This window comes from Canis lupus, chromosome 14, assembly GCF_011100685.1.
Source record: "Canis lupus familiaris isolate Mischka breed German Shepherd chromosome 14, alternate assembly UU_Cfam_GSD_1.0, whole genome shotgun sequence".
Lineage (NCBI taxonomy): Eukaryota > Metazoa > Chordata > Mammalia > Carnivora > Canidae > Canis > Canis lupus.
The window spans coordinates 27,177,679-27,205,115 of record NC_049235.1 but is presented as its reverse complement, the minus strand read 5'-3'; the positions used below and the strand labels follow the sequence as shown (position 1 = coordinate 27,205,115).

The window sequence follows — 27,437 nt, the reverse complement described above, 5'->3', positions numbered from 1 at the left end:
AGCTGACCAAGACACACAACATGCGTGAAAACTAAGAAAGAAGGAGTGATTTGGGAAGGGAAAGAATGCATTCAGTATGGATACATAGAGATTGAGGTGACTTCAAGTGGCACTCAGGAGGGAAGGTTAAAGTAAAGATACAGTTCTTAGCGGCATAAGTCCTGGATGAAATTGCCCAAAGAGAATGCTAAGAGAAGGGAGGACAAAAATTGGTGGATGCTAACATTTTAAAAGCTTAAAAGAGAAAAGTTATTTATAGAAGACAGTGTCAAAGAACCGTATTTTGGTATCGTTAAGTAAATAAGACCCCATTTTGGTGAAAAATAGATATTAATGCAGGATGGTAAGGGAAGTTCCCTATGAGCTCAGCCACTCACATTTCTCCCTCCATACACAGTCCCAAATACTCAACAGTATCATACCCTTCACTCTATGAACTCAAGTGATCTAAAATCTGCCTTTCACAGAAACTCATTCCCTGAATGAAACCTATAGCAAGTGGAACTTAAGACAAAAGCAGGTTGAACCAACTCCCATTACATGAGTGATTAATAAATTTCTCAACTCTGTACAAGACATTTGTGTATTTAAGAAAATGCCTATACAAAATATTTTTTTATTGTTGGTATTGTTTGGTTAGTTTTTATAACAGACACCAGAGTCACTGACTATAAAAGGAAATGCAGCATAGTTCTTATTCTTGAGGCTGCTAACTAGAAAATGAAAGAAACACATAGGAGTTAATATCATGAAAGACAAAACTCTCTGGGAGAACACAGATGGATGAAATTGGTTGTGTGGCTGTAAACCGTCGGAGCATCTGTTATTCACATCGGGCTGCCATAACAGAATAACACAGATAAGGTACTTAAACAACAGAAATTCATTTCCTCAGAGTTCTGGAGGGTGGTAGGTCAGGATCAAGGTGCCAGCAGGATTGGTTTCTGGCTTCTCTCCATGGCTGACAGATGGCTACCTTCTCACTGTGTCCTCACCTGTACACCTTCCTTGTGGTTCCTCCTCTTCTTAAAAGGACACCAGTCCTGTTGAAATAGGACCTCACTCATTACTTCATTTAACCTTAATTACCTCTTTAAAGGTAATATAGTCACATTTAGAATTAGGGCTTTAACATAAATAAATAAATTTGGGGGAACACAATTCAGTCCATAACGCATGGATTTGCTGAAGAGGAACATTTAAACTAGCTCTGTAATCTAAATTGTGAAGCATTCATTCCAAGTGACATTTTTTTAAAAGATTTTATTTATTTATTCATGAAAGACACACAGAGAGAGAGAAAGAGACAGAGACACAGGCAGAGGGAGAAGCAGGCTCCATGCAGGGAGCCAGATGTGGGACTCGATCCCCGGTCTCCAGGATCAGGCCCCTGGCTGAAGGAGGCGCTAAACCGCTGAGCCACCCGGGCAGCCCTCCAAGTGACGTTTTTATTGTATGTTCTTACAGTATTTTGATTTTGTAATAGTTTAGTCTGTTTTTCATGCATACATCCATAGTTGAAACACAGATTTTACATGAATCTACTACACATACTGTGGTTCTGACAAGTTCTAACAAAAGTAAAACTAAGGAAGAGAATGGTAAAAATGCCATACAAAGAGAGAGCTATGTTAAGTCAACAAATGGAAATGCCTCTAGTAAGTAACGATCTTGCTAAAATTTAATGATGAGTAATACCTCCCATTTATTTCCAAGAAGACCAACATAGTTTTCCGTAGGGATTTTTCTTTTTAAGATTATACAATACAGTTTACAGATTATTCTTTTTCTTGCTAATCCATTGACTCCTTTGGTTTATATTCTAGAAAAATGATGCATGTTGTATAATGAACAAATGACATTTAAGATGATTTCAGAGAAGCTTATGACTGGAAGTGACCATTTCAAAGTTATATTTTATAACTCCCTGGTCATTCAACATAAGCTCAAACCCTAAAAATTATAAGAAGCTCATTATTTCATAATGCCTTTTCTCTTCCTAAAGAGTACTATCTTTATAACTCTTGATTTATACAATAAATATTCTAATTGTCTTCATAAAGACCTTACACATTTTACATTAGTTTTCTTTATGCTTTTGCATTTTGTAATATTAGCTATTCATCTTGCAAAATTATCACTACACATTTATTTTGAAAGATATCATTGTTGATTACTGCAATATAGGAAAGCTATCTGATTTTAATGTATTCATGCATCGTTACCTTACTAAACGCTCTTATTTACACTGTTTTTATAGTTTATTCTCTTTCTTTGTTTTATAAATAGGTAATACCTCTTGCCAACAGTGAGTTTGTCTCTAACTCTTATTTACTTTCTTATTATAGTAGTAATTATGATTTATTCTGTATTCATGGTATACCAGCGTTAGATATTATTTATATACTATCTCATTCAGTCCTCTCAATAGTTATAGACAGTAACTGTTATGATTTCCATTTAATGGATATTACTCATCTTTACAGAGGCATAGATGAGTTAAGTATTCTGTTCTGATTTATAGAGTTTGTAAAAGAAGAGAGATTTGAACCTGAATAGTCTGACTGCAGAGTTCCAGCTCTCAAACTTGGGCCCTCATTGAAACGGCTGGGACCTCCAGTGCAAAGTGTGTAGGGAGAGAATTGTTTCTTAATGGTTTTAATGGAAATTCTTCTCACGTTTCACCATTAAGTATGATATCATCATAGGTTTCTGCTAGAAAACCTTCACCCAGTTAAGGATGCTTTTATTTGTTACTTTCTAAGAATTCTCTTTAGTTTTAAATTAGAAGTAGTTTTCAAATTTTATCAAATGGTTTTTCAGCATCATTTATTACTTGCTGTTATTTCTGTTAATGTTTCATTAGGCTAACTTTTTCAGAATGTTTCAGCAGAAAATTGTAACAAATTACTTTTTAACATTTTATATTGCTCTCTTTATTAATATTATAATGCAATTATATGTAATTCGATTAGTAGAGATACAAGTCTATTTCATCCTGATGTAAGAGTCTGTAATTACACTGCTGCATTTGATTTGCTAGTATTTCATTTAAAATGCTTATGTATTTTCATAAATGGTATTGATGATAGGATTATGCCACTTGATCAATTGTTTATAAAACTTTTCATCTCTTTCTGTGCATTGCAAGAGTTTTATAAAATATTCTTTCCTTGATAATTTGGTAATTTTTTTCCATTAGATCATCTGTCTTGGCATCATATTTGGGGGTGACTCTAAAATATTTTTGTTTCTTTCCTTGCAATTGTTCTATCAACTCCTCTGTTTCTTCTTCAGTCAATTTAATCATTTATAATTTGAAAAAAAAATGTTTATCTCTTTGAGATTTCAAATTCTTAGCTTAGAATTATACATAGTATGTTTGTATAATTTAAAATTTGCCCCATGTCAGGCTCCCTGCATGGAGCCTGCTTCTCCCTCTGCCTGTGTCTCTGCCCGCCCCCCCCCCCATGTGTCTCTCATGAATAAATAAATAAAATCTTTAAAAAATTTTTTGCTTCAGATTATTATTATGAATTGTGAGTAATTTCCTTTGCTTTGAGCCTCAGTGTATGAAGTGGTCAATAAATGTTTGTTGGCTATTTCTAACTCTTAATAAAATTATTAGTTATTGTTCTTTAACTTTTACAATGTTTAACATTCTATGTACTTGGCATATCCAAATGGATTACAAATCCCTTGAAGGCAGGAACTGATTGGTGACTTCTTATTACTATACAACTCCTAGTATAATGGTATACATGTGATAGACATTAAATGAAGGAATTAATTGCTTAATGTTAAATACTATGGGAAGAGCAGAATATTAATAAATGTTATTGACTGACATTTCTTTTTCTTTTTTTCGTTCTTTAGATACAGCATTTCAGCCACCATCAACAGATCACTCACCATCTGGGGCAAACTTTACCCACAGTCCTCCTACTGTCAAGAAGTTCTTGGACACACCCAGTAACATCTCACACTTCTCATTAAAATCAGTTACAACTCAAATGAATAATTCAAAGAAAGTTCTTTCCCATCAAATATCAGGCTTTGAACAGATGGATCATACTATCAGTACAAATCTCAGTCTGGAGGAATTGGGAGTTTCCATGAACAACCATAATTCTTTAAGCGTTAACCCAAATCATTCCCCTGGTGAAGTAAAGGATTTTATACAGAGCACCATCCAAACAGAGGCAGGAGGGCATAATTCTCAAATTAACAGGTCTGCCCAAAGTTACACGCAGTATAAAGATAGGTATGCCTCATCAGTTACTAGAGCCATCACTGTTTTGCCAGAAAAGCCTGGATGGATGAAAATATCAACTTGTGCTGGATCACCTTGTTTTCTCGGTGTTTCTTGTGTGCCAACCACAGATGGTCACTTCCAATGTGGACGCTGCCCCTTTGGATATTATGGAGATGGTATCAATTGCAGAGGTAGTATGAAAATTCTTCAGAAGATGGGAAGAAAACTATTTGGTTCACATTTAAGTAATTAAGAGATGCTTTTCTTTTTACTTCACTTAGTTCACCAATTTCTACACCAATTTCTATTCATTGTATTTGTTTATTATTTGTATAAATACTCTTCATATTTCAAAAAAATATTAACATGAGTGTTCCTGAGTTATTTTTTTAAATAATATCAAATAGTACTAAAACTATATATTATAAATACTTTCTGAGTACCTTCTGTGTTCCAAGGTCTATAGAAACATTCTTTGTCAGGTATGCCATATAATGCATAAAGACTCCACATATTATGTGTTATTTTTCCCATTGTCCAGATAGGAAGGCAGAGCCTTAGTGGGCTAGCTCACTTGCCTAGCATTAAGCAGCTAAAGAGATAAAATAAGGATGTGAATGACATTGTGGTCTGGGTTCTTTTCAGCTCATGGTGGGCATTTAGCCCATTAGTAATTTAAATTACTAATTCTGGCATATTCACTTATTTGCATAAACTAGATTTCTCTGTAATTCCTCTAGCTCTTGAGAATAAAACAAGTTGGGCATCACTTTAATTTTGAAAGGAGCGTTTACTCTTCACAATTATCAGTATTGTTTTCTTCGATGCAAATCAAATTGTTGGCTTTGGTACTGCAGAAGCTTTTCTGTGTTGCTGTTATTTTGTTATTTGTTTTGTGTTATTTGTATTTTGATTTATTTGAGACCAACTTAAGCAATAGAGCTTGTTGGAGTATTTCTTTGTTCCCAGTATTACTAAGAGTAATTACTTTGTTTTTTTGGTTTTCTTTCTTTTTTTTTTTTTTGTAGGAATAGTGATAATAATAACAACTTTCAATTCTTACATGTTTATAATTAATTATAAATATTATTAATAAACAAAACAAAACAATCACTTACATTTGGGTTACCTCAGAAAAATGTTAAATGCCTAATAGAATATATCATGAGTTAAAGAAGCTTAAGGAATACAAACCTATAAACTTAGGATGTGTTCCTAGCATCTTGCTCTTGCACTTTTATATTCTGATTATTCCTGCCATTTACCAACATTTACCTGATTAGTATCTGAAACTTTACAGACCTCTGAAAGAAGACTATAATCCCATTTATGGCTAGCAGCCACCTTCGTCAGGCTTTGCTATGGGAGTAATTACCACATATGGTACTTCTTTCTGACTATATTAGTCATGTTTCTCAGTCACTCTAGTAGTAAAACAAATACAAGGGAAAAATTTTATGGATAAATGCAGATGTTATTGCTTAATAAGCAGCCTCAAAATTTTCAAATTTCAGAGAATTTGATCTTCCTTGTAAGTCTATGAGCAACATGTATATATTGTATCAATAATTCAGCTTTTTTTCCCTTCATTTCTGCAGCCATTTGTAGACACCCATGTGGAAAAAGCAGGGAGTGTGTAGCCCCAAACATATGCAAATGTAAACCTGGTTACACTGGTTCTAACTGCCAAACTGGTAGGTATGGTATTCATTAGTTCACATAATGAATTTAATTGATAATTGACATTTCTAAAACATGAGCTTTATTTTACGCAGCTGTATGTCATCCTGATTGCAAAAACCATGGAAAATGTATCAAGCCTAACATTTGTGACTGTCCCCCGGGACATGGGGGTGCAACCTGTGATGAAGGTGATAATTCAAATTAAAAATCAAATAACAGATCCAAAATAAAACTGTTTTCTTTAAAGTTTTTTTGTAAAGATAAACCAGTTTTACTGTGTTTATACTAATATATGCTCATTAATGCTGGTGGGGAAGTCTAAGCTTTTTAATGTTTATTAAAAATAATTTATTTAATTTTTAAAGATTTTATTTATTTATTCATGAGAGACACAGAGAGAGAAGCAGAGACACAGGCAGAGGGAGAAGCAGGCTCCCCGCAGGGAGCCCAATGTGCGACTCAATCCCAGGACACTGGGATCATGCCCTGAGCCAAAGGCAGCTGTTCAACTGCTGAGCCACCCAGGCATCCTTAAAACTAATTCATTTGAAGATTCTGAAAACTTAAAAATAGAGAATTAGACATCCAAAGAGTAATAGCTTATTTGTCCTTGGTAAAATTGTCTTCGGAAGTAATATTTTTGAGTGTTAGTTATAAGGTGCCATATCCCTACGTATATTTTAGCTTCAAGCAAAGGACACCTGATTATTGAATAACTTGCCAAATGTGGCTCCAAGAAAGTGCTAAATCCAAATAGTTAGAAGATACTAAATAGTAAAAAGAATCCTGAAGAGTGATTTTTAATAACATGTCTTTAGCCATATAATTTTATTATTTTGGTTGCAATCTTTGGAGAGGTTATGAAATGGCATTTTAAAAATGGTTAATATTTTAAAAGAACACATTTGTTATTTTTAATATAACATTTTAAAGAACACACTTTGATAGATGGTACAATAATTATGAATAAACTAAGTTACATTAAATACTTTCATGTCAAGCGTAGGTACAAATTAACAAATTAAATTCAGTAGAGAGTGAACTAATAGAACACTCAATATTGATGGCATATGAAAGTAATTGTGGAAATATAGGAGTATTGTATTTTTAGGGCAGGAACATGTAAGTCTAAGTCTCACTTTTCAGAAGAAACCTAAGATGGTATATTTCCATCCAACTAACCCAAACATGCTGATGATTTGCTGGTGTTTTTAGGGTATAAACCTGAATAGTCAATCCCACAGAACTAAATTTCATAGTAAAAGAGAACTGAGGTTGGGTGGGTGACTCAGCGGTTTAGCACCTGCCTCCTGCTCAGAGCATGATCCTGGAGTCCCGGGATCGAGTCCCACATCAGGCTCCTTGCATGGAGCCTGCTTCTCCCTCTGCCTGTGGCTCTGCCTCTCTCTCTCAATCTCTCTCTCTCTCTCTCTCTGTCTCTCATGAATAAATAAATAAAATCTTTAAAAAAAAATAAAAGAGAACTGAGTTTATTATAAATTGCTCTTACAAGAAAGTTTATTGTGGCTATGATTTGTAAATATAAACTGACCTTTTCCTAATAGCTGATATAATAACATAATCTGTGTCTGCAGAACATTGTAGCCCACCTTGTCAACATGGTGGCACCTGCTTGGCTGGAAATCTCTGCACTTGTCCTTACGGTTTTATAGGACCAAGGTGTGAAACAAGTAAGCAGAACTCTCTTGCAGCCTAATGTAATGAAACTGCTCCTTTAAATAGTTGATGGCTTTAATACTAAGATAAACCCAGAGCCTAGTTATAGAACGTACATTAATGATTTATTATGACAGTTATCATTCTGCATACCACCAGGAGCCCTGGGTGCCAGTACTAAGATAAAGAATTTTGTTCTTAGCAACTCTCTTCTTGACCATTTCTTTGAGATAATAAGAATTTCAGTTTGTTGATTTGCATGTAAGTTTATCTTGTTTCATTTATATCTATGATTATTTTCATTAATAACTAATAATTTTCTCAAATAGCCAACTCTTATTTACCATTCAGTTCAGTGATTTTCTTCTTTCCCCATATCTATTAGCAAAAAAATAGCTGAATGTGAGAATCAGAGACTATTTAAAGCCAAAGAATAAATTATTTTTATTTTTCTTTCTGATCTCATTCATTAGAAAATGTGATAGGCAGTTATGAGCTAGCTAGGTAAGAGCCAATAATATAACCAATTCCAAGACTAATTTACTTTGCTTTTATTTTTATTCTATGACCTTAGTGGTTTGTAACAGGCACTGTGAAAATGGAGGTGAATGTCTTACACCAGATATTTGCCAGTGCAAGCCTGGCTGGTATGGACCTACTTGTGGTACAGGTAAAATAAATATTTCAATGAATAAATCAGTTAAAACAAATTTAAAGCTTAAAATTAATATGATAAGATTAATTTGAAGTTTTACTAAAACCCTATCTCTTATCTTGGTTCTTTTTCTTGTCTCAGACCATAGAGTGTATTTCAGCTTTACTGTTATCCACCCCAACCAATACCTTTCTTTTTCTTTCTTTCTTTTTTTTTGGGGGGGGGGGGCTTTTATTTCCATCATCCACTTGCCTTAGAGTGGAGAGAAACGGATCTGTGCTACATCTTCTCGATCTCTTTCAAGTTTTTTTTTTTTTAATCACAACACAGACATTCTGTTTCATGAAACATTCAAGCAATTGAGTTAAGTGACACCATCACATTATTCTGTTTCTTTATCACAATATCAGGCTTACTTCTTTGCCAGCAATGTTTGCAGGTATCTATGTGTAATCTAATCTATTGTGATCTAATGACTTCACAAATTTAACTTAATGTTTATAGCTTGCCAACTATGTGTGAAGCATGATGCAAGGGGGAAACAAAGATCAGTTTGATGTTTGCCCTGACTTCAACTAGCATAGCATTAGTGAAGGAGACTTAGGATACAGTTATTTAAAAAGACTATGATACAGGTTGGATTATAATTGGCAATGTAATTAACGCACAGTTCCTTGGAAGCAGAGAGGACAGAAATTCATTCTGACATGTACAGTTTGGAAGAAAATAGTATTGAGGTAGACCTTGGAGGATAGGTAAAGTCTGGGTTGAAAAAATGAATTGGGGGTGCCTCTCAAAGTGGGACAAGGGAAGAAGCAAAAACAGAGAATGCTTTTGAAAATGTTAGGACTTGAGTGTTCCGGACAGCCCGGGTGGCTCAGCAGTTTAGCATGGCCTTGGGCCCAGGGTGTGATCCTGGAGTCCCAGGATCGAGTCCCACATCAGGCTCTCTGCATGGAGCCTGCTTCTCCCTCTGCCTGTGTCTCCTTCTCCCTCTGCCTCCCTCTCTCTCTCTCTCTCTCTCTGTCTCTCATGAATAAATAAATAAAATCTTAAAAAAAAAAAAAAAGAACGACTTGAGTGTTCCAATTTGGATTAGGAAGGAGACTTAAAGAGGTATTTGAGTAGATTACAGACCATCCCTTAGTGCTGTTGAAATGTCTTCTAGTTTCCCATCATGTTCTCAGCCTACAGAGGGCATTCTGAATTCTAATGATAACCTCCATATTCTTAGCGTGGTATTATTTGTAAACTTAATGAACAAACTTTCAAAGCTATTATCCAGTTATTTCATTCCTCTTATGTTTGGCGAAGTCAAATTAATTGTAGGTTATGGGTTTTACTTGCAGTAAAAATAAAATATTTCATTATGCACTCTTTTGTACTTCAGTGCAGCTTTCATTTTATAAATAATAAAACTTTTATGGTGTCTCTTCCCCCTGCTGTTCAGCTTTGTGTGACCCCGTTTGCCTCAATGGTGGTTCCTGTAATAAGCCAAACACTTGCCTCTGTCCAAATGGATTCTTTGGTGCACAGTGTCAGAATGGTAATTAGTTTTTATGTCTTTCTTTTTTTTCTTATAAATAAAAAGGGAAAAAAAGGGAAAAGTATAAACAGAATTCAGAGTAAACATAAGATAAGTCTCAAAAGGAAAAATGCTACTTTTTTCTCTATTTCTTGTGATGTTGCACCTGTGGCCACCAAATGACCAGATCATAGAAATGTATGAGTTATTATATAAAATATTTGTATTGGGATCCCTGGGTGGCGCAGCAGGTTTGGCGCCTGCCTTTGGCCCAGGGCATGATCCTGGAGACCCGGGATCAAATCCCACATCGGGCTCCCGGTGCATGGAGCCTGCTTCTCCCTCTGCCTGTGTCTCTGCCTCTCTCTCTCTCTGTGACTATCATAAATAAATAAAAATTAAAAAAAATTAAAAAAATAAAATAAATATTTGTATTTATTCAACATACATTAGGCTCCCGACCTTGGCACTTGTCTGTGCAGTTCGATAGGATCAAAGTGTGAACCAAATAAGCAAAGTTCTCTTGCAGTCTGTTGTGTGCAGTGGTGTCATTTTTATTGCCCCCACAGCAAAAGCATTTGATTTATGGCTAAGCTAATGTCTGCTATTATCTCATGATCTCTCAACTTCAGTTTTATTAAACGTTTATGAAAAGCTAGCTATGCATGGCACTGTGCAAGGTGATATGGGGACCTAAAGATGCATCATTTCCCCCCTTTGTGGCCTGCTATTTTAATGCTTTTCCTGATATAGTAAGGATACAGGGTTTTGTTTTGTTTTGTTTTGTTTTTTCAAAATAACGAGCATGTCCTGAAGCTCACGGTGTAGTCATGAATTAATATCAGTAAATGGAATTTAAAATGTATTTTCTACATCATCATATCTTTGGGTTTATGCAAAATGCAGAGTAGATTTTTAGTAGAAACATGTCAGAACCTGTCATAATTCAATTCCTAAAACCTATACTTTCCTTGCCATGTTATACTTTGATGTGATTTCATTTCTTTTATTTGGAGGTTGGCTAGGATTCTTTCATTGCCATTGAGGTAGGGAAGAAACCATCACTAGAGTACTAGCTATATAGGCATGGCAGATGAGTTTTTCTAATTAAGATTTCCTTTAAGGAACTAGTTTGTGAAAGGGGAGGAAGTAAAGACTAAGTTAAGGCAAAACCTTGGAAACCAAGCGACTATGTCTAAACCCATATTTATGAGCTATAGATGTAGTTTTGACTAAGAATGTAAGAGAGAAATAAAAAGCTGATCTCTCTCATGCTCCTTGCAGTAGATGTAAGATAAGAGTGAGAAAACTTCTCTAAACTTTATATGCCAACTGTATAACTGGGAAAGGAGCAGATCTCTCAATTATTAATATTGAACTAAAATGTACCTATTGAACATATGTCATGTTAGCAGGTTTTGGAATTAGGTAGCCTCTAAAAGTTGTAGCTGGCATGGTTTGAAATTTACTTAAAGTCTCTAGGATTAGACCTCCTGACTTTCAGGTTTGAACTAGACAGTTGCTGTAGGATTAAGTGAGACATACATACTGTAAGCACATGGCTAGCTACCATAAATAATAGTATTTTTTTTTCATTTTTTCGTTTTTTTGTTTTTAGAGAGGAATAGGAGGAAGGGCGGAGGTAGAGGGAGAGAGAGAATGCTAAGCAGGCTCCATGCCCAGAGCAGAGCCCAATGTAGAGCTGATCTCATGACTCTGAGAAACAACCTAAGCTGAAATCAGGCTCTTAGGTAGGGCGCTTAACTGACTGAGACCCCCAGATGCTCCATTGTCTTTAAGACATGCTGGACAAGATGCAGGAGAGATAAAAAAAACATGATCTTTATTATCATTTACAGAAAAAATAAACTTTAAATTTCCAGGCAAGATTGCTTTTTTATTTTATTTTTATTTTTTATTTTTTTTAAGTAAAGGCATTTAATCATCATGTCTGGAAGAAACATGAAACAATAAAAATTCTCTCGTAAAAGATGATAAATATTAACTTCTGAATTCCATGGAGCAGAATCATTTACACAGAAAATACGAGTAATAGCATAGTCAAGGTTATCCAATAAATATTCCTAACAAAGCCAAGGATTTATTGTTAAAATGAATTTTCACTAAGCATCCACAGAAATAAGTCACATATAAAGCTCTGCCTTTATTCAAAAGTCAATTTAAGATTATTTTCCAAAAATCCTATGACAGATTATTGACATTTTCTAATTTCTGCAGGAATAGATACATTTCTTATTTTGAACCAGGTTTTAACTTATTTTCTTGGTTCCATCCAGATCATTTCACTCACTCTTAACTTATAAGAGTGGTGAAATATAAGATTCATAATTTAAGCATTATAATACCAAAGATGCCATTTGTTGTGAACATTTCATCAATACATTTCAAATTGTGCTAATTCACTAGCTGCTTAAAGCTATGAGCATTGGATTTTATGATTTAGAAAGGATGGTTTTAATCACCTGCAGTTGTGATCTTTTATTTTAATAGCACATTTCTCTGCCTTATGGCCCCATAGATAACAAGCACATGATGCAATATGTAATATATAATAATTGAATTTGTAATATTCACAGATTGCTGCCATGTGTTCTTTTAGCTATCTGTCACCCTCCCTGTAAGAATGGTGGCCGCTGCATGAGAAATAATGTGTGCGCCTGTCGTGAAGGATATGCTGGGAAGAGATGCCAAAAAAGTAAGACACCACTGGATGTATTTGCCAACCACAGGTAAAGCAGACACATTAAATCTCAAAAGTATTGCTGTTTCAGGGCTGTTTCATCCTTTTACCTTAAGGTATCTGTGATCCCATGTGCATGAATGGAGGAAAATGCGTGGGACCAAACATTTGCTCTTGTCCTTCCGGTTGGAGAGGGAAACAATGCAACATAGGTAAGAATACTCTTCAAATGTTAAAGCCTCATGAGAACATAAAGCAGAATTTACTACAAAAAACATTTTCCTTGTTTTTGTTGTGTTGTGTTTTTTGTTCCTACTTTAGGGGATTCCCTTTTGAAATAGAGTAAAATGCCAAGCGCTCTGAATTCATTCTTTCAGGTTACCAGAGAAAGAGGGTGTTTTTCCAGTCTCTACACTGTGATTGCCAACATAAATGACAAGTCTTTAAGTCCTGTCTCCTTGTCATTAAGTAGAAGACAGGAGAAATGGTAAAAAATGACATTCCTCCACCCTGTCTCAGACCAACCAATTCAGAACCTTCCAAGTTGGGGTGCTCCTGCTTTCAAGTCTGGCTAGATTTTGAGGTGATAGCAGCTCTCCTCATCCAAATGATTCATTTTTTTTCCTTTTTTAAATTATTATTTAAAATTATCAGCTATTATAAGGTATTTATCAAAGTGAAAAATAAGAGGCAACTTAAATATCCAACAATTGAGGAAAAGTTGAAACACAATGCATTAGATCAGTGGAACGTTATATACTCATTAAAACCAACTTATTTGAGTCAGCAAGAACAGTGAAAAATATTCTTGGCAAAATGTTAGGAGAAAACTTTAAATCATCAACTTTTAACTGGTTCTCTCCTTTAGTGAAATTTTTTGCAGTTTAATTTTTTAACTTTTTTATATTTCTGTTTACAGCTCTCTGCTTTCAGAAATGTAAAAATGGTGGCGAATGTATTGCTCCCAGTATATGCCATTGTCCTACCACATGGGAAGGAGGGCAGTGTCAAATACGTAAGCCTACAAACTTTGTCTTTTAGTCTACATTCTTGAACCTGAATCTTTACAATTATCAAAGTGTAGTGTGAGGAAAAATCACAGAAAAGAGCAAATCCCAGCATATTGATCCATTCAAAAAATGGTTTTAGAAATAAAGAAAATCTTATTCATTGTTACACCCATTCAAAAGGAGAAAATATGGTAAAATGATTTTAAGATTTTGTATGATAGAGTTAACTCCAAATTACAGTCTGTGCATTGCCTTTGAAGTTCTCTCAGGTGTGCTGAAGAAGCACTTAATATACACTTTGAGTATTTTTTCATATTATGAGAAAAATACATATTAATCATGAAAATAATAAAACATTAAAAAAAATTTTAAACTAAATTGTCCCAGATTTCACCACCCAGAACTAATTCCTTTTACGACTTTAGTATGTTAATATAGTTCCCTTTAGTTTTAGTCATAGATGTTACATAGATGAGGTGTCAGGATATTGAAGAAAATCAAATTTCATGGAATTTTGAAATTTATGAAAACTTGAAATACCATGTTAAAATATTTAAAAACTTGGGGATCCCTGGGTGGCTCAGCAGTTTAGTACCTGTCTTCAGCTCAGGGTGTGATCCTGGGGTCCTGGGATCAAGTTCCACATCGGGCTTCCTGCATGGAGCCTGCTTCTCCCTCTCCCTGCGTCCCTGCCTCTCTCTCTGTGTGTGTGTGTGTGTGTGTCTCTCATGAATAAATAAATAAAATCTTTAAATAAATAAATAAATAAATAAATAAATATTGAATAATTGACTCAATGGGAAAAACTGGAAATCCCCCCAAATATTTTCAAGTGATCAATAATTGCATCATTTCAAAACTGATGATCCAAGTGCATTGTAAACTGAATATATACAGTTGCAAAATGACCATGTGTTTTTACTAGAAATACTTGCCCTGTTTTTTGATATTTTATGAACCACACTTCTTTCCATGTACCAGAGAATCTGCATATATCTTTTATGACTCTTTGACTTTATTTTATTGGTAACTGCTATTATAATTTGTACATTTTTCATCCTAAGAAAATATTATCAAAGAATTCACTAAGTGCTAGTACCTAGTTAGGAAATATCTGCTCAAAAGTTTGATCTGCTTGAAGGTCAGTGTGATTAAATTGCTAGAAAAAAGAGCTATTACCGTCAATTTGGCCTGCTTACTCTGGAGAGAGGTCTATGTGGACCTCCGGAGGGAGAATGATAAGATATTAAAAGCACATTAATGTGGGACGTGACCTAGTGTGTGTGGATTGAAGTACTCTGACCACGGCCTGAAGATGTGCCTCTAATTTTGTACCTTGCAGCTTCTCTGAGAATTTTTCAAAGTCCCCTTCCTCAAAATCCTTTATTTCCAACTGTCCAGAAATTCTAAATATTGACGTTACTTGAACTAGATGTCTTATTGCCATCTGCTGGAAAGTTCTTGTAACAAATATTCAAATCTATGATGTCTGTGATGTGAAAAGTTCTTCTTTAGCTGTGGAACTTTGTGCCTTACACAACCTGCCCAACCATACCTACCAGCCCTGAGAAGAACATAACCTTTTAATGTTGCACTTATACCAAAGAAAATATTATTCTTGAGTTATACAAGCTTTCATTACGAGCTCTGGAAGCAGATACCTCTCTCATGAAAAATAACTGTATTGTATGCAATTTTATATTATGCTTATTTTCACTCAGTATTACTTAAAAGCATTTTCTATGTCCTTCAAAACATAATTTTGAATGGAATATTAAGTTCTGTAATACATATAAAATGTAATTTTAAATGTAACATAATTTATATGTACATATATACATATGACATTCACTTGATTTTTACTCTTATTTTGAACATTATAGTCATTTACAGAGTATTACTCTACCAGGCATTTTCTCTATAAGTCAGTAGGTAGATAGATGATAGTGTAGGTTGATAGATTAGATAGATAGATGATAGATAAGTAGATCGATATTGAGGTATATTGAGATAGGTATAGGTATTAGATTTCATGAGAAGAGATTTTAAGGAAGAAATTGCTAGTGTAAAAATTTTTAGGAAGTTTCTTTTTTTTGTTTGTTTAAATATTTTATTTATTCATGAGAGAGAGAGAGAGGCAGAGACGCAGGCAGAGGGAGAAGCAGGCTCCATGCAGGGAGCCCAATGTGGGACTCGATCCTACCCCTCTGATATCACGCCCTGAGCCAAAGGCAGACGCTCAACCTCTGAGCTACCCAGGCATTCCTTTAGGGAGTTTCTAATAAAGTTATTACATTCAATGATAGTATATTAAATTGTCAATTTTTCCATACACTGGCCAGTACTGAATTATCTCTTTTAAACTTTTGCTAAATTATTAAAAAGCAAATTATGAATTCTATTTTATGTTGCTGATTTGTATCTCCTCTCTAAAGAAAACAAAACCATATACCTAGTGTTTAAAGTGTAGCCAATGAAAATTCTATTTGCTTTAATAATATCTTCATAGAAATGTGAAAATACTGTGTTGTGTTTTGAATGTCTTGTTTTTTTGTGTATGAGTGTGTGCGTGTGTGTGTGTGTGTGTGTGCATGCACAGTGGCTGCACAAGGATGGGACTGCAGTTGGTCGTTCATAAAATCTTATGACTATTTTATAGTTGAGTAGCTGAATGGCTTCAGACCACCAGAATAGATGATGTCATAAGCATTTGTGTCAAAGGACAGTAATTGTAAAAATCTGTGTATTGCAGCAATTTGCAAACAGAAGTGTCTTTATGGAGGGAGATGTGTATTTCCCAATGTGTGCTCCTGTCGCAATGGATATTCTGGAGTCAAATGTGAAAAGAAAGTACAGGTATTTTCAATTTTAAACAGAAAATAAATATTATATATTGACATCTGCTGTCTACTCAGATATTCTACTTAGCAATTGACACCTACCTATTATGTTTATTTTCTTTTACTTCTAAATAAAAAACATGGGAGGATTTACTATTTGCCTCTGAAACTAAAAATAATATCATTTTGTATCATTATAGAGTTATCTTATTCAAAATTTTGATGTGCACTTAAGGAATTTTAATGAATAGATATGACTGGCAAGTATAATGTTTTATTTCATGGCACTGGAGCTGAAAGAAAACCAATATTCCCCAATATGGACTTAAGACCATTAATTTATATTTTGGTCAAATACTAGATTAAAAGACTACCTTCCTCCTCCCTCAATTTTTTTTTAAATCCACTACTTGATTGATTTGAGGATGAATTGTGTGCCATTAAAACTTTGTCTATCAGGCAGCCCCGGTGGCTCAGTAGTTTAGTACTGCCTTCTACCCAGGGCATGATCCTGGATCCTGGAGACCCGGGATCAAGTCCCACGTCGGGCTCCCTGCATGGAGCCTACTTCTCCCTCTGCCTGTGTCTCTGCCTCTCTCTTTCTCTATCTCTCTGTCTCTCATAAATAAATAAATAAAATCTTTAAAAAAAAAAAAAAACCTTGTCTATCCTCATTCTTTTCTCAGACAGTATTTCTTTTCTTTTCTTTTTTTTTTTTAAGATTTTATTTATTCGTGAGAGGCACAGAGAGAGAGGAAGAAACATATAGGCAGAGGGAGAAGCAGGCTCCCCAAAGGGAGCCCAATGTGGGACTCAATCCCAGGACCAGGATCACGGCCTGAGCCAAAGGCAGACACTCAACCACTGAGCCACCCAGGTGTCCCATCAGACTGTAATTCTTTCTCTTTATTTGCTCCCTATTAGAATCAATTTCAGGGAAAGAAAAAAAAAAAAACCCTCTTCTTATCATTAGAATTTGGATCTATTTAAATTTTAAAAATCAAGAAAACAAAGGAAAAATAGATGCTTTCTTAGAGTTCCTGATAGAGCCCCACACTTATTTAGAAGGCCAGTGCTATAGAAACATCTATTTTAAGAGTTTCTGTAATCAAATCTGTGCTTACAAGATTAAACTGAATTTTATCTTGTCTCCAGTCTTAAATTTGTAAATATCTACAGCCAAGGTATTTTGTCAGTCCTAATTCCAGTATGTATGAGGGTAATGCTAATCGCAAAAACAACAACAACAGAAAGGCAGCAGAGCTCTCGAAAGTTTCTTAAAGTTAATCTGCATTAGTTTTAATTTAAAAAGCAATTATACAGCAGCCTGGGTGGCTCAGGGGTTTAGCACAGCCTTCGTCCCAGGGCATAATCCTGGAGACCTGGGATTGAGTCCCTGCATGGAACCTGCTTCTCCCCCTGCCTGTGTCTCTCCCCCGCTCTCTCTGTTTCTCATGAATAAATAAATAAAATCTTTTAAAAAATAAATAAATAGCAATTATATTCTATTTAGCATTTCAGAAAGCCCAAGGTTGTGAATATCAGTCTGCTGGAGTACCATAATTTGAAAAATGATAAAGAATTTTCTTTCTGAAGTGTGATAGTGAATCAATGTGGCTTAGAGGCAAAGTGGACATGCACTTGCACTTCTCCTTGCCCTGGTGTCCAGCCTGGATGCATACAAAACAAAAACAAAAAAAAACTCATAACATTACTGTGTTTTGAAAACCAGAATACCAAAGTTATTGAGTATCCATTTGATTAACTGTTGTTAAGAACAATAAATGTAAAAACCCGAATGCCCTGATTCAGCAGCAAACATGTCTATTATTTTATTTTATTTGAGATTTTTATGGCACAGAAAACCCTATGACTTCAAAAGCTTTCAAATCCACTTTGACATACTAAACTAGGTGTCTTCTCTATAACCTATATTTATCTATTTCTTCACTACCTCACTCCCTCCTCAGATTATCTTCATCCCCACTAATGGTGCTGCTGAGACTGTACCTGGAGTCTTATTAAGGAAGGAAAGAACAGTGGGTCATGGAGAAGGAAAAGGAAAACAAACAAAAAAAAAAATAGCTCAGGGACCCCATGTCCTACTTTCCTATAATCTTCTCTTCCAAATTCTTGACTTCAGTTCTCACTTGAGCTTTACTCTATTGCTCATTGGTGAGCAATAACAGAGGGTAAAAATAAATTTCTTTTTAACAGGGAAAAACAAACAAACAATTACTATTTATGGGTTTCACAGAACCCTCCCTGACTCCTCCCCGAACTCCTCCCTGCTCCCTCCCTGTCTACCTTCCTGGCCCTTCTTCCAGCATCCTGAGGTAGTGGGGGGAAAAATAATGGAAGATAGTGATTGAGTTGCTAGAATTTCAATGGAAGCAACAAAACGAGAATTTCTAGCTAGAAACAAGTGCTAAAGACAGGTGGATTTATGAAAGGCTTCCAGAGGTTTCAGAACTTGCTGCCAGCTGCTAGGTACATTTAGCATTGGCCCTGCCACTTATTCACTCTATGACCTTCAGCAAGGTATTGAAACCCCCTGAGTTTCAGTTTCTTCATCTGTACTACGGTGCTCATAACACCTAATCATAGGATTGTTAAAGGACTAAATTAACACATATGCCTAGTATGGAGAAAACATTGTGTAAGTTGGTTATCGATTATTACGATTATTACGTTGAATAGAGGAATAGACCTGTAGAAGGAAAAAAATGAGGAAAGAGACTGGAGAGAAATGTTGTCACACACTGAAAAAACAGTCTTTTCCTGAAAAGTTTCAGGAAGAAATGTCCTGGCTTCTATTCAGCATGGATGTTTCTTGAATACAACCTTTTGTCAAGATGGAGTAATGTAGTATCCAAGCTCCATTTAGTCACAACTGCTTTGATATTTAAATATGATCTGGATTAGATCTTAGTTTTATGAGAACAGTATTTAGTCTGCAGTGGCAAACGTAGAACCAAGAGCTTTCTGTCACATCAGAGAAAAGGAGGTACAAATAATGAGCAAGGGTCAAATGGTTTTCTAATATTCATTGAAACTTGATTTCCCTCTTCCTACTACAGACAAAACGCCATTAATATCAAGTTATGTGCATCACAAGCCTGTTGTAAGAATGAAATTTTTAATTCAGAAAAAGTTGAAGATAACTACTTGAAGTTGATTTGAACCTAATTTTAAAAATTATTTAAAGACTGAAGAAACTAATAACATATAGAATGCTCTTACCTGTCATTGTTAGAGAATATCAAAGAAGAAATCCAGGTAATCTGAATTGACCTGGAAATGTGATTTGTTATTTTCATATTGAGATGATGTATCTGATATTTGAGACATTCACCATAACCTAATAAACTGAGTATTTCCCAATTCTTACTGTGATGGTGTCTTTATCATCAAGAGTAAGTCATCAGTCAACATAACAGAAGCCATTTGATGTATCCAGATATGAAGTGTTTAATGCAGAATTAGGAACTCTGAGGATTCTTGGAAGAGCTGGAGGTGAGGGTGGGGAAAGGGGAGGTAGAGGTCAGGAAAGCAGCTGCTGGAGCTCAGAGAAGTACATATTGAAGACAGCCTAAAGGCTCAAGCAGATGCCTTTCAACTTTCTTAGAGCTGCTGCAATACTTGAGAATCTTTAAAAACTCCACCAATTTCTCAAGCAAAGCAGGTCATTATAAAAAAATTGTTGCAAAGCCACTGTAATTTTTTTTTTTTTATCTATCCAAATACCTAGATGCAAACACCTTGAAAAAATAATGACTTCCATTTCCATCTCCTGTCTCTCTGGAAAGCTTTTCTCATCAGCAAACTCTAACCGAGAACCACATAGAAAAGGGGATTCCGGAGAATGTCGCTCCAGCCTTAGAAGGAAGTCAGTGTTACCGACGAGACAATAGTAAGCTACTAGAAGACATACCCTGCATCGTACTTATTGCTTTGGGCTATATTCCAGAGACTAAAGCCATCATTTTTCCATGATAAAAATACTATATTTAGTTTTGCTGTTTTTTCCCCTCAAGTCTTTCTGTTGCTCTAACCTGTACCACTTCTGAATGAAGTGGAAGAAATAATGAAATTTTTGTCTTGGAAGGCTTACTTGGTCACTGTACTGATATGTAAAAAAGAGCATGAAATTGTCTGTTTCATTTTTCCATTCTTTTGGTACCTTGATCTATTTTGATGTAGAAGCAAAGAGAGAAACTATCACAAAATCAAATCCTTCTACAAATATCAAAAGAGAAGTGAATGCTAAATAAAAGAAAAACTTTTTTTTTTAAGATTTTATTTATTCATAAGAGACACAGAGAGAGAGAGGCAGAGACACAGGCAGAGAGATAAGCAGTCTCCTCTCAGGGAGCCTGATGTGGGACTCAATCCCAGAACCCTGAGTCGAAGCCAGACGCTCAACCACTGAGCCACCCAGGCGTCCCAATAAAAGAAAACTTAATGGCATTAATTATTGGGGAAGTAGGTAATGTCAACAAGTATAAACATGTGATTGAAGGATTTGCCTCAGATATAAATAATTCTAGATTATCTACAGTTATAAATCTTTTCCTCTCCTATCTCATATTTGACCTCACTTTGTCTTTTCCAGAAAATATTTTAATTAAAAAAAATATTTTTATATTTATTTATGAGAGAGAGAGAGAGAGAAGTAGACTCCCCACTGAGCAGAGAGCCTGACACCACGCTTAATCTCAGGACCCAGAGATCAAGACCTGAGCCTAAGGCAAACATTTAACCAACTGAGCCCGCAGGCACCCCCAGAAAATATTTTAATTTGAAGATATCTATTTTAAAGCATGCAAGTTCACAAAACTCATTTTGTTCTTTTAAGTGGAAATATTGAGCATTCCTAAGTCATGTTTATTTTTTTTCTAAGTCATGTTTAAACTATAAGATAAAGTAAGACATTTTTAGACTAAAATTATGCTGACTTTGGTAAGAATCTTGTAAATAATAGCATTTAATGTCAGAATTAAAGAGATTTTAATTTATTTCATATTTACGGAAAGGTATTTTTAAATAATTATTTAAGAGGGATCCCTGGGTGGCACAGCGGTTTGGCACCTGCCTTTGGCCCAGGGCGGGATCCTGGAGACCTGGGATTGAATCCCACGTCGGGCTCCCGGTGCATGGAGCCTGCTTCTCCCTCTGCCTGTGTCTCTTGCCTCTCTCTCTCTCTCTCTCTGTGTATCTCTCATGAATAAATGAATAAAATATTTTAAAAAAGAAAGAAAATACAGTATTTCACCATGTTTTACTTTGTTACCAAAAGTACAGATACATGAATGCAGAATGACAATGCAATTGACAATTAGTGTGTGTCTCAATTTTTGTGCTCTCATAAAAATATAAGTCCTAGAAAGAAAAAAAAAACTAGATAAAACTGAATACTTTAAAAAAAAAAAAAACTGAATACTTTTTAAAAGTTAATAATTGGAATTAAAATTCCTACAAAAATAGATGTAATAAAAATAGATATAATTTTAATAATTGTCTCTTTACGACCTTTGCTATATTCAACATAGCAACTTTATCAATACCTTATTAAATTAATTTTCAATGTATTTTTTATGACTAAAAAGTTATAATTGCTCAAGGATTTATTCTGAAATGTCTAAACCAACACTTTTAATCTTTCATTAATATTTTCTAGATCTACATCAAGAACCCCAAGCTACAATTAAAATATTAATCAGTAGACTATCCATTTATAATAGATTTAATGGGCCTGTACATGCTAATAATGAAGAAATGCTATGGTTTACAGATTTTATATAAAAGCACTCTTTATGAAAGCTAATGACTCATGCAAATGAAAGTAATGTTTTAGAAATATAATATGAGTTTAGAAAAGCAAGTAATTTGATAAATTTATGGAGAAGAAATTTAATTTTTCTTACTTCTTGTTGATATTTTTACATTTATTAACTTTAAAATGTTTTATCCAGAATCCATTTGGATAATACTTTGAAGATAATGAGTGTCTGAGAACTTAAGCAAAAATGCTTTAAAATGTGTACCTTTCAATGTTTACCTTATAAATCATTTTCCAAAAAGAATTCAGATTATAGGCTTTGTTTAATATGCTTGGCTTTTTGTGTTTATTCATGTTAACATTTAAATGAAATGTTTGAGTTGTCCAATATTCCAATCCTTTCTCTGGCCCTCTATTTAAATATAAACTTCTCTAAACTTTTAAAATATCCCTGCCAGCCCTTTTTCTAAAATATTAAAGTATCATAATCTTTTTGATGGAATTATAAATATATCTTATTTTTCATATTCATGAATTATGAAACTTATCCAAATCACAACATACATAATAAAATTTTAAATTTTAGATTAAAATTATCTGTAAATATTTAGAATCAATAATGGAACATATATATATTATATATTTTATAAGTATCATTATTACTCTGTAATTATTTTTATAGTACTTATGTGCTAGAGTTTAAACCAGTGTATTTATATTAATTAAATAATGTAATATTTTGCTTTCCTTTATGCCACTTAATAATTCATTCTTCATGATATGTGTGCCTCTTATTTCTAAAATGATATGAAGTAGCCTAAATATTAAACATGTTAAATGGGGAAACAAAAGAGGAATAGCCTCTTTTGTTCATAAAAGATTTGTAGATGATCTATGTGGAATGTATTAATTACTTCTGAGACTTTGATAGCCCTGTAGCTGATATTTTCTCAGTCACTGTTTGCAAATGATACCAAAAACATCAACTCAATTCTTTATAGAAAAAGAAAATCCTGATAGTCTTAAGAATCCATACATTTTCAACATATTTTCCTCATCTGATGAAGAGGATGAGATGATATATTTGTAAACATTAGTAAAATACAGTTATGCTGAAATTTCTAATATTTAACATTGAATAAGAAACATCTGGGTAGCCCCAGTGGCTTGGTGGTTTAGCGCCACCTTCGGCCCAGGACCTGATCCCGGAGACCTGGGATCGAGTCCCACGTTGGGCTCCCTGCATGGAGCCTACTTCTCCCTCTGCCTGTGTCTCTGCCTCTCTCTCTCTCCCTCTCTCTCTCTCTCTCTCTCTCTCTCTGTGTGTCTCATGAATAGATAAATACATAATCTTTTTTTTAAAAAAAAAAAAGAAACATCTTACAAAGTCTTTTCCTAGATACCTTACATTTTTCATAGAACTCAGCCATTAATCCTGACAATGGGCGGCAAAAATGAGCCTGTTGATGACTTTGTCAGTTTTTCGCTTCCCAAGGACCTCCTCATATAACTCTTCAATGATGTTGAAAATGATGGGCAGCAAAAAAAAAAAAAAAAAAAAAAAAAAAAAGGATGGGCAGCATCATTGACACCATATCCTCTGATTATCTGTTCGCAACAGCCTGGAATACTTCAGAGTTTGCTGCATATATGTATGGGGACGGCTACCTATCCCTTGTGTTGAAGAGTGGTTAACTGCCCCCAGCTTCCTTCATTTTCTGTCTTGTCGTACTTTGCTGAAAACTGCCTCTTTTCGAACATACAAAGCATCAAGTTGTAAGTCTAATTGAACGCCGTGAAAATGACTTAGTAAAAGAATATAGAGAAATCTCATAAAGCTCAAAGGCAAGATGCAAAGTTGGGATTAATGGGAACCAGAAACAATCAAGAAAATAGACCCACTCTTTTCTCTTACCAGAGCTGCATAGCTCATCTTCCCTTGGTTTTTCTGAAATTTTCTAGTTCTCTCTACTCTGCTGTCCTTTATGGATCCTCCTCAGGATCCAATATAGCCACCAAATCCACATGGCAGTCTTTCAGTTCCCATAGCAGCCACCCACTGGCTAGAAAACATCTCGTTTAGTTCAAAAGTCTAGAGTGAGAAAAAACTCAGAAGGTAATGAAAGTCTAAGGATTGGGTAGGCTTGAACCAGTGTCCAGCTCTGACTAGCCATGATCACAGCCAGAAGAGTTACATGGGTGGAGCTGCCTGTATTTAGGCTATGAGAAAGTTCATGTTCTGAGGTGGGTATATAAGACTTCTAAATACAGGAAGATCCCAGTATACCATGGGTTTTGTGATGCTGAAGTTAGTTGAGTTAAATAACTAAGAGTTTGACTTTGGCGCTCCTGAAATTAATTGAGGTAAATAATTAGGCCAGAATAGACCCCTATTCTTGAGAAATTATGGTAATTCTAGATAGAAAATTGTTGTCAAGGGAAGTTTTTTGTATTTGAGTTTTCTTTTTAACTATTTTAAAGATTTATTTATTTATTTTAGAGATAGCACTCATGCTCTGTCTCGTGTGCTTACCAGTGTGGGGAGGGGCAGAAGGAAAGATCTCCACCACACCCCTGGCTGAGTGGAGATTCCCCCAGCGGGACTCAATCTCATGCCCCTGAGATCATGACCTGGGCCAAACCCAAGAGCTGGATGCTTAAATGACTGAGCTACCCACGCACCCCTGGATTTTAAAAAAATTATGTATTTGAGGCAGGTAAACTAAAGCTCATGAGAATAAATGTCTGTTAAAGAAAAATGCTACCTATGATACTATCTCCAGTCAACATCCACTCTTTTTTCATAGATTTTTTCAGTAGCGAATTATGAGAATCAGAAGTATTTCCTTGATTTGAAGTAGATCAATTATGTGATTATCAAATTGTCAGGCTACATTGAGAGAAATAAAACTAAACTGTATTGAACACAACGCCAGGGATTTTAACTAATATTAATTATTTAGACCTCACAAAATTATGGAGATAAGGAGATTCATCCCCATTTTACAGATAAAGATTCCAAAGGCCAGAAAAGTCCAGTTGTTTAATATGCTGCTACTTATGTATTGCAGTGGTTGTATTTGAATGCGTATCTATCTGAAATGGAAGCCTATTATTTAATTGCATCGTATCACTTATTTAAAAAAAAAAAAGCTGAGAATTTTCAATGGCTTTCAATGGCTCAAGACCACTTGATAATTTCAATAAAGGATTCCTCTTGGGTATCTCTCCCCCTCCATATCTTTTCGATCCACAGTATGCACTGATAAAAAAGACAATGCATGTTAAAATAAGGGGTTTTAATTTATTCACTTATCTAGCAAAGGTATTTTTGAATGGAACACATTTCAAGAAGACTTTCTGAATTAGTAGCCTGTTTTATTTTAATTGTGGAATATGCATCCATATCTAGAAAGGAGTCTGATAAGAAAGAGCATTCTCCAGAAATAAAACGAAAGGCAGGAGAGCAGCATGACATTGGGCTGGGACTTTAGAGTTGGGGGAGCCTGAGTTTAATTCAGCCTCAAATCTTTGCTCCACCTCTTCCCAGTGATGTAGACATGCACAGAGAGCTTCACTTCCTTCATATTTAATTCCTTCATGTGTAAGATAGGGGTAAGTAATATTTATTTCATGGGAACACTGGGTAATTTTAAATTGAAAATGAGATTATTAGAAATGATTTTTCACAATGACTGTCATCTATTAAGTGCCAAATATGTGGGTTTATTATTTATATTTATTATCTATTATTTCTGTTGGTGAAAATAAGTCTGTGGAACCACCCAAGGACAGGATGACAAATCTACTCCCCTACTTGGGTTCTAGGTTTTCCAATGGTTCCTGTATATTGGTGTTTCTTGTTCCCTGATTAAAGAATTTATTTAAAAAAAAAAAAACGGCATTGATTAAATAGTATGTGAGCTGAAAACAAGATAAAATAAGTGGATGTAAATTTTAAATCAAGTCTGGCATACAATTAGTGAGAATGAGACTAAAAAGGCTTTAAAAGCAGCTGGTGTAGAATGACTACAATTTGTGAACTGCGTGTGTGCCAGGTTGTGTTGTAAGTGCTTTACACGGTTCAGTTGATTGCTCCTCCTGACTCATCTGTGAGGAGTGCTCTTTCTAGCTCAGCATTGAGCCATCCATGGGTGCTGAGCCCTCCTGTCTTTCTGGGCCCCTTCCTCCACTTAAAAATATTTAAAATGATATTCTTCAGGTAGGTTGATAAAAAGGCCAATATATTAATATTATACTTTAAAACATTTTCTTGGGGCACCTGGATGGCTCAGTGGTAGAGCATCTGCCTTTGGCTCAGGTCATGATCCTGGAGTCCCAGGATCAAGTCCCACATCAGGCTCCCTGCATGGAACCTGCTTCTCCCTCTGCTTGTGTCTCTACCTGTCTCTCTCTCTATCTCTGTCTCTCTCTGTGTCTCTCATGAGTAAATAAATAAAATACTTAAAAAATAAATAAAACATTTTCTTTGACCTATAAATGCTTTTTCCCCTGATTTTACAAAAAATTAAAACATTTTCTTGAGCCTCTAAAAGTACTGTGGATCCTAGTCACTGTGTCTTTTGTGCCTAATCAGAAAGGTGGCCCTGCCTGCCAGTGTAGCAGCCGGTGGCATACCGAGTCTTAGACCACAGTACTACCCACTGTGGATGCTCTGAGAGAATGAAAGAAATGGAAAACAAACTAGATGGCATTTCACCTGACATTTTTGTTGTAAGGACCGTCTTCTTCATTGGAGAAACAATTTTAAAGCTTTGGAAAGCTTTAAAATATTGGAAAGCTTTTGTAAAACTGTATCCTGCCGGATGAAATTAGCCAATTTTCGCCTGCAGGTGGTGCTAGATCCTCAGTTCCCAGGTAACACACCAGAAATGCAAAAGGACTTTAGTAAGAGAGCCTACTAAATATTTAATGCAAACAGGACATTCTTCAAAATTAAAATTCTTCATTAATACAGCATCAGTCTTTCCTGCAAACCTAGATATCTTCATCACTCCTGATGAGTAATCAATAATAACAGCCACATGCCTGAGTGCAGTGAACATTTCATTCAAAGATGTGGTGATTTACCCGATCTATACTAGATTAAAACTTTTGTGAGTAATATTAATGTAAGCAGAAAACCTTTTGATTTTCATATATACCCTGAACTTGGAAAATTCTAGCAATTTAAATAGCCAGTAGTTTCAAGTATTTCAAAATTACCTTTTTTTTCCTGTCCTTAAAAAATAATTCTAAATCAAGATTCATAGGATCTCTCCATGAAAGAGAAAAAAATATTTGTGAAG

The 27,437-nt window shown here is 35.0% G+C and overlaps 1 protein-coding gene across 4 annotated transcripts in view; it reads left to right on the top strand.

Moving 5' to 3' along the window:
* Positions 1–27,437, top strand: part of VWDE (von Willebrand factor D and EGF domains) — a 97,461-nt gene that overhangs the window by 54,512 nt on the left and 15,512 nt on the right. For 2 of the 4 annotated variants that reach the window (XM_038556956.1, XM_038556958.1), the window contains 10 exons: positions 3,877–4,446; positions 5,854–5,949; positions 6,031–6,126; positions 7,534–7,629; positions 8,190–8,285; positions 9,721–9,816; positions 12,416–12,511; positions 12,613–12,708; positions 13,416–13,511; positions 16,259–16,362. In XM_038556956.1, coding sequence (XP_038412884.1) covers positions 3,877–4,446; positions 5,854–5,949; positions 6,031–6,126; positions 7,534–7,629; positions 8,190–8,285; positions 9,721–9,816; positions 12,416–12,511; positions 12,613–12,708; positions 13,416–13,511; positions 16,259–16,362 — 1,442 coding nt within the window. Of the gene's footprint in view, positions 1–3,876; positions 4,447–5,853; positions 5,950–6,030; positions 6,127–7,533; positions 7,630–8,189; positions 8,286–9,720; positions 9,817–12,415; positions 12,512–12,587; positions 12,709–13,415; positions 13,512–16,258; positions 16,363–19,426; positions 19,731–27,437 lie in introns of those variants that run through there. The other 2 variants (XM_038556957.1, XR_005369475.1) reach the window with 2 other exon arrangements.